Source organism: Gobius niger (genome assembly GCF_951799975.1).
Source record: "Gobius niger genome assembly, chromosome: 5".
Classification (NCBI taxonomy): domain Eukaryota; kingdom Metazoa; phylum Chordata; class Actinopteri; order Gobiiformes; family Gobiidae; genus Gobius; species Gobius niger.
In genome coordinates, this window is record NC_136856.1 from 8,157,247 (window position 1) to 8,177,891 (window position 20,645).

General features: G+C 40.6%; 1 protein-coding gene across 2 annotated transcripts; it reads left to right on the forward strand.

The window, feature by feature from the left end:
* Positions 1 to 2,032: 2,032 nt before the first annotated feature.
* On the forward strand, positions 2,033 to 15,436 carry pabir2 (PABIR family member 2). Of its 2 annotated transcripts, none has more exons than XM_079556277.1 (10): positions 2,033 to 2,977; positions 4,769 to 4,847; positions 6,836 to 6,889; positions 8,087 to 8,130; positions 8,400 to 8,454; positions 10,558 to 10,659; positions 10,907 to 10,992; positions 11,902 to 11,966; positions 13,280 to 13,367; positions 15,284 to 15,436. In XM_079556277.1, the coding sequence occupies exons 1-10, from the start codon at positions 2,856 to 2,858 to the stop codon at positions 15,420 to 15,422; spliced, it is 834 nt and encodes a 277-aa protein (XP_079412403.1). In that variant the 5' UTR covers positions 2,033 to 2,855; the 3' UTR covers positions 15,423 to 15,436. The 2 variants fall into 2 exon arrangements, with proteins under 2 accessions (XP_079412403.1, XP_079412404.1); XM_079556278.1 differs by having other exon boundaries at positions 2,034 to 2,977; positions 13,280 to 13,376.
* Positions 15,437 to 20,645: the final 5,209 nt, after the last annotated feature.

The following is a 20,645-nucleotide window of genomic DNA, read 5'->3' on the forward strand; positions in this document are numbered from 1 at the left end:
TATTTTCCAAAAGCATAATGTTTCCTATCACTGCTTTGCAGATGATATTCAAATATATTTGCCAATTACAGTCGACACCAGTAAAACCTCCTTAACAACCTTGACAAACTGCCTGAGTGACGTCCAGTCTTGGCTAAATTCAAACTTCCTGTCTCTGAACAAAACCAAAACAGAGATAGCGGTATTCGGAAGTTGCAACCCCCTGTCAAACCTGAAGACCGACAGTGTTATTGGGCCTCTTGTTTCCTTTATCCGCCCCACTGTTAAAAATCTTGGGGTGACTTTTGATACTTGCTTCAAATTTGAAAAACACATTGGATCAGTTGTAAAAGCCAGCTACTTCCAACTAAGACTTCTTGCGAAAATTAAGGCGTACTTGCCAAAAAAAGACTTAGAAAAGGCGATACACGCCTTCATCACTTCAAGGTTGGATTATTGTAACTCCCTTTACACAGGGCTGGACCTTAAATCCCTCCAGCGCCTGCAGGGAGTCCAAAATGCCGCAGCCCGCCTGCTGACCGGCACAAGAAAATGGGAGCACATCACTCCCATTCTGTCCTCCTTACATTGGCTTCCAGTTCCCTTTCGCATCAAGTTTAAAATTCTGCTGATTGTTTTTAAATGCCTAAATTCGCTGGCACCTCAGTATCTGTCAGAACTGCTGCAGCTCTACTGTCCTTCCAGAGCTCTGAGGTCTGCAGACCAGCTTCTTTTGTCTGTTCCTAAATCCAAGCGTGTGTCCAGAGGTGACCGAGCCTTCTCAGTGGCGGCCCCTAAACTTTGGAACAGCCTTCCTCTACATGTGCGCTCGGCTCAGTCTGTAGAGGAGTTTAAAACCAAATTAAAAACTCATCTTTTTGCTTTGGCCTTCGGTTCCATGTAGACCAGATACAGTTTGTGCCTTTATATATTACCTGTGTTTAACTTTTATTGTGTTTATTGTACATATTGTTACTGTTCTTGTACAGCACTTTGGTCGACAATGGTTGTTTTTAAATGTGCTTTATAAATAAAATTGACATTGACATTGACATTAATGGAAATTAATACAAACAGGAAGTACTAGCGCCCACAGCTTCAGCTCAGAGGAACTAGCCTAGCCACATTGTGCAACAAGCCATCAGTACAAAACATGCTCTTAAAGGGGCTAGATCCAACTTGGTCATTTTACACTCACTACTGCCACCTCAGGTGTTGTGCGTAGCAGCAGCTTCCATATGAAGCTCGTGCATGACGGCACTTCTGACCGAAACACCTTTTTGAGTGCAGGATTTTAGAGGCAAATCTTCTACCTACCATTATTTAAAAGCAGCCACTGAGCTAGTAGTATCGACTAACTATTTTCTGCAGGCTTTTATAATGCAAAACTACTCCAGTGCCTCCAGACCTGGGTCGAGCGTTATTGCTTTGTTTAATTTACATTTTAAACGTGCTTTTGTATGAGCTCTGGAAATGCGTGTCTGCACATGGTAAGTGCTCATGACTTGCCTCTCTAAAGAAGGCAGCTTAGGTCGCAGAGGAGAAGATAAATAGTGGTTTATCCGAGAGCCACGGGATGCAGAGCAGCGAGAGCACACCGGCAAACCGAGCAGTTTCATTGGACCTGTCACACGCACAGGAGGCGTGAAGTTTGCCGCAAACTGCGACTACACCTGATGATCTGCGCTCCATCCATAGACGACACGTACTGGGGTAAGACACAACTATCATTTAACTGCTTGGGATAGATAAATATGACACGCCGTTTTAGCTCAAATGTTTAACTGCGTTGTAAAATCAATGCCGATAACCCTAAAAAAAAAAAAAAAAAGCGATGATGGTCTCTTTTGTAAGCGTTTCAAATGTACTAGCTTAAATTGCATAAATACATTGATATGTAACGAAAATTAGTAATTCGGAGTATGTATTGTTTAATTGATCCAAACGTTAACTTAGTCGATGTATAATTTCATACTGTTTGTCCTATTAGCCTCGCCGTACTCAAGATGGTAGACCGGCTCACGCATGCGCAGTGTACTTTTTTGTGACGCAAATCGGGCAGTGTCCCCGGAGTTATAATGGGAGGCACAGATCGGGTAGTGACAGTTCTGCTCATTTTCCGCGGCCCGATACAGAACCAAAAATACAAGACTGCAAGGCTTACATTTGTTCCACCAAACGGGATTTTGGAAGCCCTGGAGGTTCTCCGAGCTACGGACCACATTGAAGACCGGCAAACGGGCCAACTTAAACCGGGAAACGGGCCAACTTAACTAGCTTACATTAGCCACCGCCGAGCATAACATAACAGTAGCTTCGGGTTTAGCTAGCCGTGTTGTGTTAGCAAGTGGGGGCAAACTCGCGCAATGCGGACCGCAATCGCGAAGTAGTAAAGTTTAACGTCGTCTACTTTTAATTTGAGTCCGACGTTAATTTTGCATCGGGACTAAATGTGGCGGAAAATCTTGTAGATATTGGCGCAAAAGTGCAGTGGCTGGGTCCGGGTAGCTCACGTCCACCAGGCATTGTGTAGCAGGCTCCAAGTACAAAAGTAAAGTTTAAAGACTCTCCTCATGTCATTGGCAATGCTTTTAATCGCCAGCTCTTGTCGTTTATTTGCGTAGACAACACAGACGTCCAATTACACCGTTGTTATGCTGTGAAAACAAAGTTAGGAGTGTTGAAATCGAGGGCCTCGCTGCTGCTGCTGCTGCTGCTGTTTTTTGGGGGGATTGCGATACTAGCTGCTTGATTGGCTTAGCACGAGCCATGGTGTGTATTTACTGCTTCTGAAGGGGCCAAAAACGGCGCATTTCGGTTGTAACCATGTAACAGCGCAGGGCCGGTAGATAATCTTCGATTGAAAGTGGTCAAACATGGAGAACTCTGTGATGCAACAAGAAAAGATGGAGCTCGATCTGGAAATACCATCCGCGCTGGTTCAGACGGACGGACACCTGAGGAGGTCCAACAGTGCGCCCATGATAAACGGGCTAAGGTTGTTTGCTGTCATCTATATTTAACGTTACAGGTCGTCAGATTGGATTATGTTGACTGTGGGGTTGTTAACCTCTTAACTCCCGCCTGAACCGAGAGGATCTTTTTCCAGAGCTGATTTTTTTTTCCCATCATTTTTTTTGTTGGTTATTCGACTCATTTTTGTAACTTTTTTTTTGTAATTTTTTCCTCACATTTTTGTCTTTTTTTTGTCAAATGTTTGTAAAAAAAAATTGTCGAATTTTAATCACATTTTTGTAATTCTTTTGTCAATTTTTCGTCCATTTTTTATCACATTTTTGTATTTTTTTTAATCAATTTTTCGTCACATTTTTGTCATTTTTTGTCACATTTTTGTCATTTTTTCGTCACATTTTTTGTCACATTTTTGTCATTTTTTGTCACATTTTGTTAAATTTTTTATCACCTTTTTTTGGTAATTTTTTAATCAAATTTTTGTCGTTTTTTTGTCACATTTTTTCTTTTTTGTCAATTTCTTGTGACATTTTTGTAACATTTTTGCCACTTTTTCATCCATTTCTCGTCACTTTTTTGTCAATGTTTTCTCACTTTTTTGTCACATTTCCATCATTGTTTTCGTCTCAGTTTTGTTGCTATTTTCACAGCTTTTTTCCAGAAGCTTTTGGATTGGGCTAAAGCCAAACTGGAGAAAAAGTGCTCGGTTCAGGTGGGAGTTAAGGGGTTAACTTGACTGGTGGGGGTTGGGTGAAGGGGATGCACGATATGGGGGGAATTGCGGTATTCGACAACTTGAGTAGCCTACTGATATTGCGATACTTTGTTGTAATTGATATGTTTTTAATCTTGTGTCAAGATTGTATCCCCCGCCTTAACCGAGCCGTATTTTCTCCAGTTCTCTCCATTTTCTCCACTCAAATCTAAAAGCTTCTGGACTGGAGAGTGAGAGTGTGTGACATTTGAAAGCTAAGACCTACAAACCTGTTTTTGTACATTTTTTTGTTGTGTTTTTCTTTCTTTTTGTATCACGTTTTCATCACACTTTTGTCACTTTGTATCCGTGTTTTTGTTGCTTTTCTGGAATGTTTTTGTTGCGTTTTATTGTGTTTTTGTTGTTCTTTTGTTGCTTTTTTGTTGTGTTTTCATCCTTGTTTTGTTACTGTTTTGACGCCTTTTTTTTTCAAGGCGCTTTTAGATTTGGGTAACGCCAGATCAGGTGGGGGTTAAGATGTTAAAGTGACAAATACGGGACAAAAAAGCAACGGAAAAATCTCAAAAATGCAACGAAAAGGAGGACAAATCAGTTTTGTAGGTCTTAAACTTTCAGGTCAGGCATTACTCTGGTACATTCTCCGGCCGAGAAGCTTTTAGATTTGGGTGAAGCCGAATCAAGGGTTTAAAGACAAAATAAAAACCAAAACATGGCTAAAAATCTAATTCAAATCGTGTTCAAGACCTCTCTGATTTTGCTGATTTTTGCCCGATTGTCAAGAGCCCTTTCCATGTATTCTTTTCCCTCCAATAATGAGTCATTATAAATCGATTAGATTGTGAATGAAAATCAGTGATAAAACTGGACTAGATAATGTTTTTAATCAATGTTCTCACTAGCCTTGGATAATAATTAACAAGCTGATATAACAGAGACATGTTCTCAGTGTTGTGCTGGAAATAATCAAAAGTTTATTTTCAGTATCTTGCGTGACAATCAGTCATACTTGTCATTTCCACCCGATTCTGCCGTCCAGTGTTTTTCTGCTTCTTTGACGTTTTCCAGTTTCGTCTTTAACTCGAGACTCTTTTGTCGTTGCAGCGATAACACCCAGGTTTTCCAGAGAGAGGTTCTGCGAAGCCGAAGAAACAGCACGACCGTTGTCAACAGACCCAACATGGTACAGACTTTCTAAATATAAGCTGATGTGATGTATTTGCCTAAAGACTTATGTCCTGTCCTGCATGTTTCAGCCTTGTGCTGACGATGTCGGCTACTCTTCTTTGTGGGAGTAGACGCCTAAAAACATGCTAGATTAAAATGGAAACTAAAGGAGTTAACAGGGCCACCAGTCTCAGAGCACAGGCTGAGTTGGTAGTATAATACTCCTACATATGTCTTTTTTTCTTCTATAGATAAATAGTGAAGGCTTTGTCATAATAGAGTTCGGGAAATTCCGCAGTAACCATGGAGATCCGCCATCTTTGCAGCTGTTAGCATACATTTCCATTGACTAACATTAAAAACAGTATTAAAAGTGGAGAAAAAAGCCGTGGAACAACTCCATGCTGGTAAAAACATCTAACGCACTGTGGTGTCCAAGTGTTTTAATGTGAACAATAGCTACAGACGGCATCTCGTCACAGAAGGGGGCGTGGCCTCGCCAAGGGGGAAAATAGAATCTTTTGGGAAACACAATTTTTCACTCTTTTTAGCCATTTTCTGGAGGAATATGAACTTATTTATCACATATAAATAAAGTCAAGTGTAAATCGGGCCCATATGGATATTTTCTCACAGCAGATTGTTCAGTAGAAGTGAAAAAACGGCAGTTGTAGCTAGCACTAGCTAACCGTTAGCATTAGCCCGATGCTAACATGTAGCATCATGTTAGCATTCTCCGTTATTCATGTATTTATGGGCTGTTGAGCCACTTTGCTCCTCCCCATGTCTTTGTATCTTTATTTAGTAGAAACTATTTTCATATTTCAGCGTTTGTTAAAGAAGTTTTTGAATAATTAGAGAAAGTTTTGTTTTTTTCAAAATTGTTTTCCCCCTTAACTGTTTTCAAACATGACCATATATGGGCGATTCCAGAGATGCCGTCTGTATCTATACAGACGGCATGGGGGGGGAAAACAATTTTGAAAAAATGTAATGTTTCTCTAATTATTCAAAAACTTCTTTAACAAATGCTGAATTATGAATATAGTTTTCTACTAAATAATGATACAAAGACATGGAGAGGAGCAAAGTGGTTCAACATCCCATAAATACATAAATAACGGAGAATGCTAACATGATGCTACATGTTAGCATCGGGCTAATGCTAACAGTTAGCTAGCACTAGCTACAACTGCCGTTTTTTCACTTCTACAGAACAATCTGCTGTGAGAAAATATCCATATGGGCCCGATTTACACTTGACTTATTTATGTGATAAATACGTTAATATTCCACCAGAAAATGGCTAAAAAGAGTGAAAAAATGTGTTTCCCAAAAGATTCTATTTTCCCCCTCCGCGAGGCCACGCCCCCTTCTGTGACGAGATGCCGTCTGTATCTATAGAGTTCGGGAATGTGACATAATATCGCTAAGCATTATGGGATTAGCAGCAATTGTAAACTAATGGAGATTTTAAAAGTTAAAATACTGGAGTTATTGTTACACTTGGACACCACAGTGAGTTAGATGTAATTACCAGCAGCTAACGGAGTTGTTCCACGGCTATTTTCTCCACTTTTTATACTGTTTTTAGCTAATGTTAGTCAGTGGAAATGTATGCTAACAGCTGCAAAGATGGCGGATCTCCATGGTAACTGGAATTTCCTGAACTCTATTCTAACTTTAAAAATCTCCATCAGTTTACAATTGCTAATCCCATAATGTTTAGCGATATGACATCACATTCCCGAACTCCTATTGAAAGATCTGTTTTTTATTGATACATTTTGCAATGATCTAATCTTATTTTTTTAACTCACTGAAATATGGTTTTACACATTTTCTCCAGTTTGGTTTTACCCAAATCTAAAAGAAAAAGGTGACAAAGAAACTATGGTAAAAGTGGCAAAAAACAAAACGAAAAAGATCCATTTATCCATCAGTTTTGTAGGTCTTATTTTGCAGCTTTACTTGAGATTCTGTTCCGCATCTTCACCTCCACAGGTCCCTTCGTCTCCGATCCGAGTTCCCAGCACCAGACTTCACCAGATCAAACAGGTAAGACACGAGGGCGCGGCGTGTTTAAGGTGAGCATGTCAGACCACTGTGTCCCTCTACAGCCATAGGGAAGCACAGTGACTCAACATGCCAGAGCAACAGGGAGTTAACAGGGCCAGTGGTCAACCAGGCATGTCCATTTGGTAGTAACAGACTCCAACATTTGCAAGTGAAACGTGTGTAATTTATCTGTCACGTCCAGGTATTCTGTAAGATTTCTATTATAGTTGTGCTCAAAAGGTTTGGTTTGTTTTTCATTCATAGTTATTGGTCGTGTGAAGCCATTTGTGGTGAAACAACTGAGTTTGCTCTTTTTAAATCATAATGAAACAAGAAAATACCCAAATTACCCTGATCAAAAGTTTGGCCACCGTTTTTACATACTGAGATATGTTCTTACCTGAGCTTTGACGAGTTCTTTAGGACCTGTCTGATCTTCCCCCGTGCCTTCAGTCACGTAAACACAGCGCAGACGGCGTTAGCATTTAGCCTCTCCCCCTCTCCTCTATAGCTCCAAAACAGGTCAAGATAGAAGCTACCAAGCTCTTCCACGTTTTCCCTATTTAAATATGGTTACGTGAAGTGTTACACTACAAAGTATAATTACACAAAATTAAACAATGTGGATTTTCTAAGCGGATAATAGGGGGAACTATATTGTAAGGCGTAATAATACCAGGAGTAGTTCGAAATCCACGCAGTAATCTTCACTTTACTGTGCGGATGCGAAACTACTCCTGGTATTATTATGCCTTACAATATAGTTCCCCCTTTTATCCGCTTAGAAAATCCACATTGTTTAATTTTGTGTAATTATACTTTGTAGTGGAACACTTCACGTAACCATATTTAAATAGGGAAAACGTGGAAGAGCTTGGTAGCTTCTATCTTGACCAGTTTTGGAGCTATAGTGGAGAGAGGGAGAGGCTAAATGCTAACGCCGTCTGCGCTGTGTTTACGTGACTGAAGGCACGGGGGAAGATCAGACAGGTCCTAAAGAACTCGTCAAAGCTAAGGTAAGAACATATCTCAGTATGTAAAAACGGTGGCCTGTTCCTTTAAAGCGGTTGTGCTTCACTCGTGCCATAACCAAAGGCCGACAAGCTGAGACCCAAATATTTGGTATTTCACAGCTTTCCCCACAGTCGCTTGTTTCTCTCTGTACCAAATATGTTTGTTTTCTTCTGCGTCCTGTAGGAGGAAGGAGTGGATGTGATGAACAGGGAAACGGCTCATGAGCGGTGAGTCTTTTGGATTTTAGAAAATGGTAAAACTAGAATAAAAATAATTTGAATTTGTGGAGATATTTGATGTTAATGAGGGTTTAATGAGGCACACTAACTTTGTGGACCCTCATTGATTAAACATGTTCACAAAGGTCGCAGTTTCAGTTATGTTGTGTTGAATGACCAAACGATTATGGATTGAACTATGTTTAAGCATCTGATCAAACTAGTCTCAGGTTGTGAAATTGATTTATCTTTTAATACTAGTTTTTTTTGTCCAACAGTGAAGTCCAAGCTGCCATGCAAATGAGCCAGTCGTGGGAAGAGAGCCTCAGTTTGGTAAGACCATCTTTAATAAATCCTTTTTTTTTGTCTCTCAGCATGTTTCAGCGTTGTTGCTGTGGATCTCCGTTCCTCAGACGCCTGAAAACCTGCTAGATTAAGTCAAAGGAGTTAACAGGGCCACCAGTCTTCAAGCACAGGCTGAGTCGGTAGTATAATACTCCTACAGTTAAAATAATCCCGTTAAAGCTGAGGGCTACGTGTTAAGTCGTTCAAGAGACCTAGTACGAATACACTTGGGCCTTTTCTCGTCACAAAAGGCTCAAATACAAACATTTCCTAAGCTACTTGTCTTGTGGACTCAGGCCCCGCTCGGTGGAGGGGACAGCGCGGCCGACACCCACCCCCTGCAGTCGTTTACAGTATCGCTTAATTAGCACGCCTTTGTTATGCTCCCCCAAGAAGGGATTAGAAAAACGAGATCTACCCACAGCTATAGAGCCTGGGTGAAACCATGAGTGGCTTTTGCATAACCAGAAATGCAGCTGAGTGTGGAAACGGACAGCTTGACTAAAAAACAAGGACTTTACAAGGAACTGCTGTTGTTCCTTCACCAAAGTCTAGGGCTCTTCGAACATCTGGGTGGTTTCAGAGCGTCGCAGATGGACAGCGTTTTTGCCTGAGAATGTCATGCTTTAGCTAAATCTAAAGCGGAATAAACGAGAAAGAACAAAGAGCTTCTTAAAGGAACAGGCCACCCTTTTTCCATACTGAGATATGTTCTTGCATGAGCTTAGACAAGTTGACATGTGCAGCATGTATGGAGGGTGCTCGTGAGGTCGGTTAGAATTGGACTAGGCCAGAAGAGGTAGGTACGGCTCAGGGAGGTGCAGGTACAGTTTACGTGTCTTAGCCTTGTTATTAAGTGGAAAAGATATTTACAAAATGATTTACAGTATGTACAATCAGCAGATAATTGTTCATAAGAGTTTGTATAGAAGTGCACTTTTGATTAGTTATCATTTGTTTCATAAAAAAATAGTTCAGTCCATCCTTCCATCCATCCATCTTCTTCCACTTGTCCGTTACCGGGTGGTGGGGGCTTTTGGAGCTGCCCAAATCACATTGCACCAGCCCCTTATGGCTCCTCCTGCAGGTGGTGGGTCCACAGAAGGACGGCCTCACGATTAACCGGGCTTGTTGGTCTCTCATAATGGGCTGCTGAGCCGTTCTTAGTCTGACCCGTCACCTATAGGACCTGTTTGCCCTGGGAGACCCTACCAGGGGCACCAACCCCGACAACAGAGCCCCCAGGATCATTCGGGCTCAAACCCCTCCACCGCGTTAAGGTGGCGGCTCCAGGAGGGGATAGTTCAGTCCATTGAACCAAAACAACAGTCGATCCAAACCAATCGATATTTGCCGTTCACAATAAGTTTGTTTCCCACCACTACAGGTGGGTTAGTGTCCAGGCAAAGTTCAAACAGAAAAAGTTGTAACTGAGTCCATACGTATACAACAGTTCAGGTGAACGCGAAAAGGAAAAGGTGGGAGAGAACCCAAAAGGGATGGGATTGTGGTTCTTTGGGCTCTAGGCTCATCACGAGTGGATTTTGTACCCGACAGGGCACCTGGTCTGTTCGGATAAACAGGACCACATGAGTAAACATACTTAACGCTAGCTAGACTTTCTCTTTTTTTGTGTGCACACAATAACTATACTTGTATTGCGTGACTCGGGGCACGCACAAAGACCAGACAGGTACGCAACAACTCGTCTAAGCTCAGGCAAGAACATATCTTAGTATGTAAAAAATGGTGGCCTGTTCATTTAAAGATTTTCTAGTCAGCATTACGCTTAACTTAGATGATGATTATTTCTCAAAGTGTGTAACATAAATGTGTGAAATTCAGCACAAAATTAAGATGGATTATTGACCTGTTCGAAGCTGCCTTCACCTTTTAATAAATCCTCTCAAATCCAATGACAACCACACAGTGCCAGCGATCTCCCATTGTTTTCCATGAAGCCAAGAGCGTTGTATTCACCTCCGCTTGATTTGTGACGTAACACCAGAGAGCCCTATTTTCTCTACAGCAGCGTATTGTTTAAAAATAACACCTTTCACGTCACAAACTAACATTTTTCCTCGTTTCCAGAGCGACAATGACCTGGAGAAGTCCGCGTCCTGTTCTCCAAAGCGGATAGATTTCGTCCCCGTGTCGCCGGCTCCTTCCCCCACTCGAGGCATCGGGAAGAAGGTACGTTTTGTCCTCTTGGTTTACCGACCGGGTCAAGCAGCTAATTGTAAAAGCGTGGGATTCAATTTTAAAAAGGAAGAGGAGCAGCAAACTTTAATTGATCTAATAAGGCCTGACGTTAGAACAATGTGTTTGCTGTTGTGGACTCTGGTGCTTGTGTCCGTTTTTGTTAGATTTGTTACTCTAGAAAACCTTTTTGTAACTTTAGTCTCTTTTTTTTTGTGGATAATTCATTTCGTTCGAGCAGCAGTGCTTCTCCCCTTCACTACAAATCCTCGTGAGCAGCAACGGCCTCTCGTCGAGCCCCATCCCGAGCCCGACCAGACGCTTCAGGTAAGAAACGCAGAAGCAGCTAAAACCTTATCGAAAACCTATGGGGGAAAAGGAATCTTATCGTAGTAAGTAGGGGGCGGACGGGCCATATGTCCGTTCTGGAAGAGCACAGAAGGGCCACCAGTCCCGCCTCAACTGAGCTTTACCCAAATCTAAAAGCTCAAAAGAAAAGCATCAAAATAGCGAGAAAAAGAGGATGAAAACGTGAGAAAAACACGGATAAAAAATGATAGAAAAAATAATTTGAAGAACAACAAAAATGTGGCGACGTGACGAAAAGTTTCCGTCACTTTTGTAGGTCTTAGCTTTCAAATGAGGCGTTACATTGTTGATCTCCAGTCGAGAAGCTTTTAGATTTGGGTAAAGCCCAGTATAAAAAAAACATGAATCTAAAAGGAATTACGTGGAGTATGATGCGCCACAAGGTTCAATTTTGGGACCATTATTATTTATTATTTATATTAATGATTTTGCTTCTGTTTCTACGACCACCTTTCCAGTTCTTTTTGCTGATGATACCAGTCAAAAAAATAATGATAAAAATGTGACAAAAATTCAACAAAAATTCGACAAAAAAGTGACAAAAATGCAACAAAAATGTGACAAAAAAAAAATCAAAATTTGACACAACACAGCAACAATGCGAGGAAAAAGATCTGTTTTGTGGGTCTTAGCTTTCAAATGAGGTGTTATACAGCCAAAAGAGGACAGAATGCATTTGGTTAAGGCGGGTGGTTAGAGGTTAAAATATGTATTTGTGGAAGTGTCACAATTACGCTAATTTGGGCCAGGCTGGTCAGAGTCCAGGGCTGTTTTTCAGTCCCAGTCCGCCCCTGTAGTAAGAAATACTTTTAGGTCAATACGTGTTTTTATTGTGAATACTATGGTCATTATTTTTATTGTTTTTAGTCGAAGAAGTCAGAGCCCCATCAACTGCATCCGAGCGAGCATCCTGGGGCCGATCAAACGCAAAGGTAGGACTTCAGTCGACGTTTCTTCTTCTTCTTGTTATGCATGAACTGTACAACGAAACCAACAGGAAATCCTTTCCTGATCCCTGGAAGACTTTATTATTGTTTTGTATCCAGATCCCGACAATATATAATTCTCATGACCATCATTGCCCTCTTCCGTCAACATTATCCCAGTTCAGCTATGATTGCTTACTATAACTTTTGACACCTAGATAATGATTAAAAGGAAGTAAATAAAAATAAGATAAATAATATAAAGTAATGATACAATTAAAAGTAGTAGTGACAGTAATAGTATCAATACCAATGTTATTATCAACCGTAATGATAAAGACAATAACAAAAATAGGGAAGAAAAGGGCTGCCCTGTCTATAGTGAAGTGTGCTCCCCTCCCCCCTCGCCTGTTTCAAATCAATTTTAATGTTACTCTAACTGTTAAAGGAATAGGCCGCCGTTTTTACATACTGAGATATGTTCTTACCTGAGCTTTGACGAGTTCTTTAGGACCTGTCTGATCTTCCCCCGTGCCTTCAGTCACGTAAACACAGCGCAGACGGCGTTAGCATTTAGCCTCTCCCTCGCTCCACTATAGCTCCAAAACAGGTCAAGATAGAAGCTACTAAGCTCTTCCACGTTTTCCCTATTTAAATATGGTTACGTGAAGTGTTACACTACAAAGTATAATTACACAAAATTAAACAATGTGGATTTTCTAAGCGGATAAAAGGGGGGACTATATTGTAAGGCGTAATAATACCAGGAGTAATTTGGCATCCGCACAGTAAAGTGAAGATTACTGTGCAGATGCCAAACTACTCCTGGTATTATTACGCCTTACAATATAGTTCCCCCTTTTATCCGCTTAGAAAATCCACATTGTTTAATTTTGTGTAATTATACTTTGTAGTGTAACACTTCACGTAACCATATTTAAATAGGGAAAACGTGGAAGAGCTTGGTAGCTTCTATCTTGACCTGTTTTGGAGCTATAGAGGAGAGAGGGAGAGGCTAAATGCTAACGCCGTCTGCGCTGTGTTTACGTGACTGAAGGCACGGGTGAAGATCAGACAGGTCCTAAAGAACTCGTCAAAGCTAAGGTAAGAACATATCTCAGTATGTAAAAACGGTGGCCTGTTCCTTTAAGATGATCAAGATAGTTTCACATGAACAAAAAATACAGATCAAAATATGTCAAAGAGCACTCAAATCAGTGCATTTTCCCCCTGGATGTTTTTAAGTCTATGTCCCATGTTCATATCTTCCTCTCATGTCCCTGTCATGTTCAAACTTAATTCTTGACATTTTTCTGCAGGTGAAATGGAGACGGAGAGCCAGCCCAAGAGACTCTTCCAGGGCACGACCACGATGCTCTCCTCAGACGTGTCCGACCTCAGCTCCTGGTAAAGACGGTTCAGACGAATATACTTTACCCTTTAGATGCGGCCTGTAATTAACAGAGGAACGGTCCATTTGCAACACAATGCGGCAGCTTGAGACTCGTTTACTGGACAATCTGCTTAAGTGGAGTCACTGAAAGGCCCTGACGCTAATTAAGTCTGAGCGTCTTTCAAAACTAATTTGAATCAGAACGTCCTAATTCTTCTCAGGGATGAGTCGAGGAACGTGTTTCACAACCAGAGGGTTAGAGATCTGACTTCTGCCATTTCAACAAGGCCCTTCTGGATGAGCACAGAAGGGCCACCGGTCTGGCCTCTCCATTCTCTCCTTAACCTCTTATCCCCCACCTTAACTGAGCTTTACCCAAATGGAAAAGCTTAAAAGAAAAGCATGAAAATAGCTACAAAAACGAAACAAAAATGTGCCGGAAAAGCAGCAAAAAAGTGACTTTATTTTTCTCACAAATGAACAAGGTTTCCCTCTCCTGCTAAAAACAAATCGAGCAGCTTAACTATAAATCACTTAAAGGAACAGGCCACCGTTTTTCCAGCCTGAGCTTAGACGAGTTGATGTGTACCTGTCTGGTCGTCTACACGTGCGCTAAGTCACGCAAAAAGACTAAGGATGTTGTTCGCATTCAGCCTCTCCTCCTCTCCTCTATGAGGCCAACCCGGGTGATGTTAGAAGCGACCAAGCTCTTTCACGTTTCCCCTATTTAAATACAGTTACATGAGTGGTTTTAAGATCCAAGTATGCATGCTTTTGTCATGTGACTTTTGTTGTTATGGCGGCCATTTTGAATACCGAAGTAGAATTATGCAGTACTACAACATCTAACAATATCTCTACTCAGGATGAAAATGAAAGACAACTGATTGACAGTGGCATTTTTATGAACTCGTAATCATTGCTCTAGAAGATAACAGTTAAAACACGGCCCCAGAGAGAAGACACAGGCTTTATCCGAATGTCCACCCTATTCCCTGACCCCTCATTCACTACACAGGCCCGCACTATATAGTCGACTATATAGTCACTGATTCTGTTTGCGATTTGGGCGCAAGACACTACTTTCTCCGAGCTGACGTCTCGTTCTGAAACAGAACGACTGTTTTGGCAATTTTACAGGCGTTACTATCATCACAAAAAAAGGGGGGGGAAAAATCACTCCAGCGTGAGCTCAGAGACACCGAAAGTAGGTCATAGCCCGGTGTCCAAAGCGCCAGCAGATTGAGTGACTACATCTACTAAAAGTTCGCGAAACTCCGGGAATAATGTATTTCTGCGATAAAGACCAAACTCAGAGACAGTGGAATATTTATGGATAAATATGAGTCAGATACGCTTTATTTCACATGAATTTTACATGAATGGCTTGGATTATTCGAGAGGAAGCAATCGGTCATTTAACAGCTCAAGCTAAAGGTTAGCAGCTAACGTTAGCATCTTGTCGCCGTAACCGTTTGTATTTATCATGAATAAACGACCTAAACACAAACACACGACTGAAACAGCTGATTTCATTCAGTCGTGTTGTTCAGTTCAAAGACCTGTCTCTGTCAGGCTCTTCTCCGACTCTCGCAATGCATTGTGGTCTATATTGACCCGTTTAGTGACCATCGATGCTCACTACTTTTCGAGATGCATTGTGGGAAATTTCGAGTGCACTACTTTTTTCTCTGGACATTCGGACACATGTTCTTCTAGTTCAGTGTTCAAAATGGCCGCCGGAACTATGCATGATGTCATTGGAAACACAAAAAGGGGTTACTGTACTGTAAGGGGTAGTAACACAGTAGGAACACTTTGACGTCTGCTCCTGGACAGGTTTAAATGTGAGGAAAAGGCATGATTTTGGAGTAAATAACAAAACTAAAGATGCACCGATCTAATTATTAACCCTTCTTTTCCGCTCCAGTCACTCTCCAGACCTGCTGGACGGCAGCCTGAGCAGCGTGGGCTCGTCCACAGACTCCCCGGGCAAAATGGAGGGCGTCTCCCCGTCCTCCTCCAGCAACTCCCCCTTCACGTCCCTCCAAGACCGGTCCCCCAAGTGAGCCACGAGGACGACGGAAAAACTCCTTTTTCTCTTTTGGACTCAAAATTTTGGACTCTCCACTTCTGCTCCGTGTAGATGTAGTTACACTTCCTGCTTCTCGGAGGGTCTGGCGTCGCAGGTTTACGGCTTTGTGCACCAGCTGCTATTTGAAGAACGACGGTGCACGCGAGGACATTTCAAAACCGTGTCGCAAAGTGAACGACAAACGAGCACTGGACGATTAACGCGAGGACTTGAGGACATTTCGCTGTTCGGTTGTTTCGCACCCTTTTGTAAGAAAAAAGATTTAACTTATTGTTTTGATTCCGTGTTTGTAATTATGTACATAGAGTATACAAAGTTAGTTCTATGTTTGTGAAAGTGGGCTCCTGCTTCCATTACTGCTACTGCTACTAAGCTATGGATGTTTCCTTAGTGTTTTACTGTGTTGAAGAAAACCTGTTGTAAAGCTGTGGTTCATCTTCCTATAATCCCTGAACTTGCTGCAAATGTAACGAGATGAGACTGAACAGGTGGAATTAAAAAAATGGCCTGCAGTGTTTTCCATCAGCGACAATGAAATCCTGTGTTTCTGTAAGTTTAAATATTTCACAAATTGAATAGATTGTTTATAATTGACCGCCTGGGTCTGAAATTTCAAGGGGCTAGATGCAAGTTTGTCATTTTATACTCACTACTGCCACCTCAGGTCATACGTGTAACTGCACCTTCTATATTAACACCTTTTTGAGTGACAGTGCAGGATTTTAGAGGCAGTTGTGGTGAACAGGTCTGAGCTCATTCTACACATTAGGACAAAATACATAATTTGAACATTTTTTAACTCTGTGTAGTCCCTTTAAAGCAGTACTAAGTAACGCGTTTACCTTAAACTCTTAACTCCCGCCTGAACCGAGAGGATCTTTTTCCTCACGTCATCAGATTTTTTTTCCATCATTTTTTTGTTGGGTATTACACTCATTTTTGTAACTTTTTCGTCAATTTTTTATCACATTTTTGTCATTTTTTTGTTATTTTTCATTACATTTTTTTTTTTCCATCAATTTTTTATCAAATTTTGGTCATTTTTTTGTCACATTTTGTCGCATTTTTGTAATTTTTTCGTCAATTTTTTGTCAATTTCTTGTGACATTTTTGTGACATTTTTGCCACTTTTTCATCAATTTTTTGTCACATTTCCATCATTGTTTTCGTCTCAGTTTTGTTGCTATTTTCACAGCTTTTTTCCAGAAGCTTTTGGACTGGGGTAAAGCCAAACTGGAGAAAATGTGCTCTGTTCAGGTGGGAGTTAAGGGGTTAATAAATCCTTTCCGTAGTCCCTGTGGGGGTAATACACGTGTTTATGGGATGATTGGAGGGTCTTTCATCTCCCCCTGGTGTCTCCGGACAGAAAACCATGTTTGCAACTTGACTGCCACCGGGTCGGAGGCCCCAATACACACTAATGGAATCACAAAGACAAAGCTAACAGGCTCACGTGCAAAGCTAACTGCTGGCTAGCGTCACTTTAAACAGTATTTACAGCCAAGCTTGTGTGAAAAAAAATATTTCCATTTAATAATTGGATGTACAATATCCCTCTGTCCCTTCGCCTTTTCTGCCAGCGTAGTATTTACTCTCCAAGACAATAAGTTAAAAAATTGCAACTTGCTACGACACCTGCAGTTGCGCTTATGGCCTCTAGGGACAAGAGTTTAAGGTTACGTAAGTAATAGTAAATGATACTTTTTCTAAAGCTCCTCCCTTTACTGATTTCAGCGACTAATCAGAATCTGCAGGATAGCAAACGGTTAGCTAGAATCTTTAGAGAAACACAATTTTTCACTCTTTTTAGCCATTTTCTGGTGGAATATCAACTTATTTATCACATAAATAAAGTCAAGTGTAATTCGGGCCCATATGGATATTTTCTCACAGCAGATTGTTCTGTAGAAGTGAAAAAACGGCAGTTGTAGCTAGCGCTGGCTAACTGTTAGCATTAGCCCGATGCCAACATGTAGCATCAAGTTTCTCCGTTATTCATGTATTTATGGGCTGTTGAACCACTTTGCTCCTCCCCATGTCCTTGCATCATTATTTAGTAGAAACTATATTCATAATTGAGCATTTGTTAAAGTAGTTTTTGAATAATTAGAGAAACTTTAGATTATTTTTTCTCAAATTGTTTTCCCCCTTAACTGTTTAAAAAAATGACCATATATGGGCAATTCCAGAGATGCCGTCTGTATCTATATATTTATATGACCTTTCGCTCACTTTGCATCTTTATGGAATGGAAATCACAAGGTCAAATACTCACAAATATCAAGTTTGTTTTTTGACATAACGTTAACATTACAGGTTTAATTCTTTTCTGAATACTTGGTTTTCTGGGATAAGGCCGTGGTTTGCATTAATCTTAGTTTTACACCAGTCAAGTCACAATTTTCTGAAACAAGGTTTGAGGTTTAGGACACGGGTTAAGTCCTGCTTTAATCTGCCCATAAAAAACTATATTTGCTTGTGAGCATTTCACACTTTGACAAAGATTGGTTGTTGACTTGCGCCGGTATAAATAGGCTGCAGATTTCAACAGGTTGTGGGATGGGAATGTTTGATTGTGTAACTCGTGAGTCGCCTGTGGGAGCAATAGGTTATATTTAGAGAACTCGGAATGAACATCTGAAATCTGCTGCTTCCACTTCTCACGTCTTCCACTAGATCAACGTCTTCCTCTAGTCTAGACTCTGACAAACGAGGTCCTAACTAGAAGAAAAGTATTATAATGAGGAGATGTTAATGCTTGCAGAGCCGTGGGAAGATGTTTTAGTTAGGGGGCGCTGAGGGACAAAATGTACCCCCAAAATACTTTTTCTGTGCATAAATCCTATTTATTAACCTCTTAACTCCCGCCTGAACCGAGAGCATTTTCTCCAGTTCAGCTTTACCCAAATCCTGTAGGCCAGTGTAACGCCTCATTTGAAAGACCTACAAAACTAAATTGATCTTTTTCCTCACATCAGATTTTTTTTCATCACTTTTTTTGTCGGGCAGTCGTCTCATTTTTGTCAAGTTTTCGTGACTTTTTTTGTCACTTTTTCGTCCATTTTTTCCTCAATTTTTCGTCCAATTTTTCTCACTTTTTTTGTCAAATCTTTGTCCATTTTTGTCATTTTTTCGTCAATGTTTTCTCACTTTTTTCACATTTTCATCCTCGTTTTCGTCTCAGTTTTGTTGCTATTTTCACACCTTTTTTCCTGAAGCTTTTGGACTGGGGGTAAAGCTGGAGAAAATGTGCTCGGTTCAGGTGGGAGTTAAGGGGTTAATATTGCCTGCCTTTCTCATAAAACATTTTCGAAATGTAGAAAAACAACTAAAAACTACAAAGTCTGTCTGGAAATACAAACATTTGGAGTTTGTCAAGACGTTCTCAACTGCAAAAAAATAGGTATTTGTCCTCTTTCAAAACTAAAGTAACTAGTAATCAGTAAACAGATTACTTTTGAAATGTAGTAACTGAAGAAGTAAGTTGATTATTTTCAGAAGGCGGTGTCTTATCCCCCGCCTTAATCAAGCTTTACCTAAATCTAAAAGCTTAAAAGAAAAGCATCAAAATAGCGACGAGGATGAAAACGGAACAAAAATGTGCCGGAAAAGCAACAAAGAAGCAACGATAAAAAGCTATGACAAAGCAACAAAAAATCCTCGAAAACACAACAAAAATGTGACGAAAACACAACAACAGAGCAACACAAAGAGTGAAAAAAAAAAAAACATGACAAAAACATAAAGCAACAAAAAAAAGCAATGAAAAACCAACAAAAAATCCACAAAAACACAACAAAAATGAGACGAAAATACGACTACAAAGCAACAAAACAACACAAAAAGTGAAAAAAAAAACATGACGAAAAAAACAAAGCAACAAAAAAAGCAATAATAACATAACAAAAACACAAGACAGTGACGAACACACAACAAATCCCCACCCAAAAAAACACAAAAAGTGATGAAAGTTATGAAAAAGCAACAAAAAACGTGACAAAAATGTGGCGACGTGACAAAAAGTTTCAATCACTTTTGTAGGACTTAGCTTTCAAATCAGGCATTACACTGTTGCTCTTCGGTCAAGAAGTGTCGCATTTACGCTAATTTGGGCCAGGCTGGTCAGAGTCCAGGGCCGTTTTTCAGTCCCAGTCCGCCCCTGAATGAGAGTGAGTATTCGGAGGAGCCGATGGCACAGATTGGCTGCTTTGTTTTCGTCAGTCTATCCCAGGGGAGCTGTGGCTATAGTGTGCTGTAGTGTGACATGAATGAATACAGTGGGAAGAAAAAGTAAGTTCATCGTTTGGAATTTCTCAGATTTCTGCCAAAATTGGTCGTAAAATGTGGTTTGATCTTCATCAAAATCATAAGAATGATTGGCCATAACATGTTAACATTCAGGGGTTATATTCAGTCCAATATTCAGTGGACTGATTAACTCAGAGTTGAATAGTTTGGGAGGAACACACAATGTCATGTGTGGAGGAAAAATGTACCAGCACCAACATAAAAACCCGATTACCACTGTGAAGTCTGAAGCAGGAGAATCATGTGGGGCTGTTTTGTTGCCTCAGGGCCAGGACAACGAGCTGTCATCAGTAAAAAAAAAACATTTTTCAAAGATATTTTGCAGAAAGACCTGAGACATTCACAACAGTGTGGAATAAGTAAGTGAACCCTTGTATTAAATATCTGCTAATCCTTCTTTTGCAGTGTGGAAATATGTGTCTTCTAATTTTCTAAATATAATATGTTCTTAGCTTAAAGTGTAATAACAGTTGTTTCTTTGCTATCTCCTGACCTATTGTAAGACGTAATAATACCAGGAGTAGTTTGGCATCCGCACAGTAAAGTGAAGATTACTGCGCGGATTTCGAACTACTCCTGGTATTATTACGCCTTACAATATAGTTCCCCCTTTTATCCGCTTAGAAAATCCACATTGTGGATTGTGTAATTATACTTTGTAGTGCAACACTTCACGTAACCATATTTAAATAGGGAAAACGTGGAAGAGCTTGGTAGCTTCTCTCTTGACCTGTTTTGGAGCTATAGTGGAGAGAGGGAGAGGCTAAATGCTAACGCCGTCTGCGCTGTGTTTACGTGACTGAAGGCACGGGGGAAGATCAGACAGGTCCTAAAGAACTCGTCAAAGCTCAGGTAAGAAGATATCTCAGTATGTAAAAACGGTGGCCTG

Coding starts and splice junctions, on each gene's coding strand:
- pabir2 (XM_079556277.1), top strand. CDS start 2,856: ATGGAGAACTCTGTGATGCAACAAGAAAAGATGGAGCTCGATCTGGAA. Junction 8,131..8,399: donor AGGGAAACGGCTCATGAGCG/GTGAGTCTTTTG, acceptor TTTGTCCAACAG/TGAAGTCCAAGCTGCCATGC. Junction 8,455..10,557: donor GGGAAGAGAGCCTCAGTTTG/GTAAGACCATCT, acceptor CCTCGTTTCCAG/AGCGACAATGACCTGGAGAA.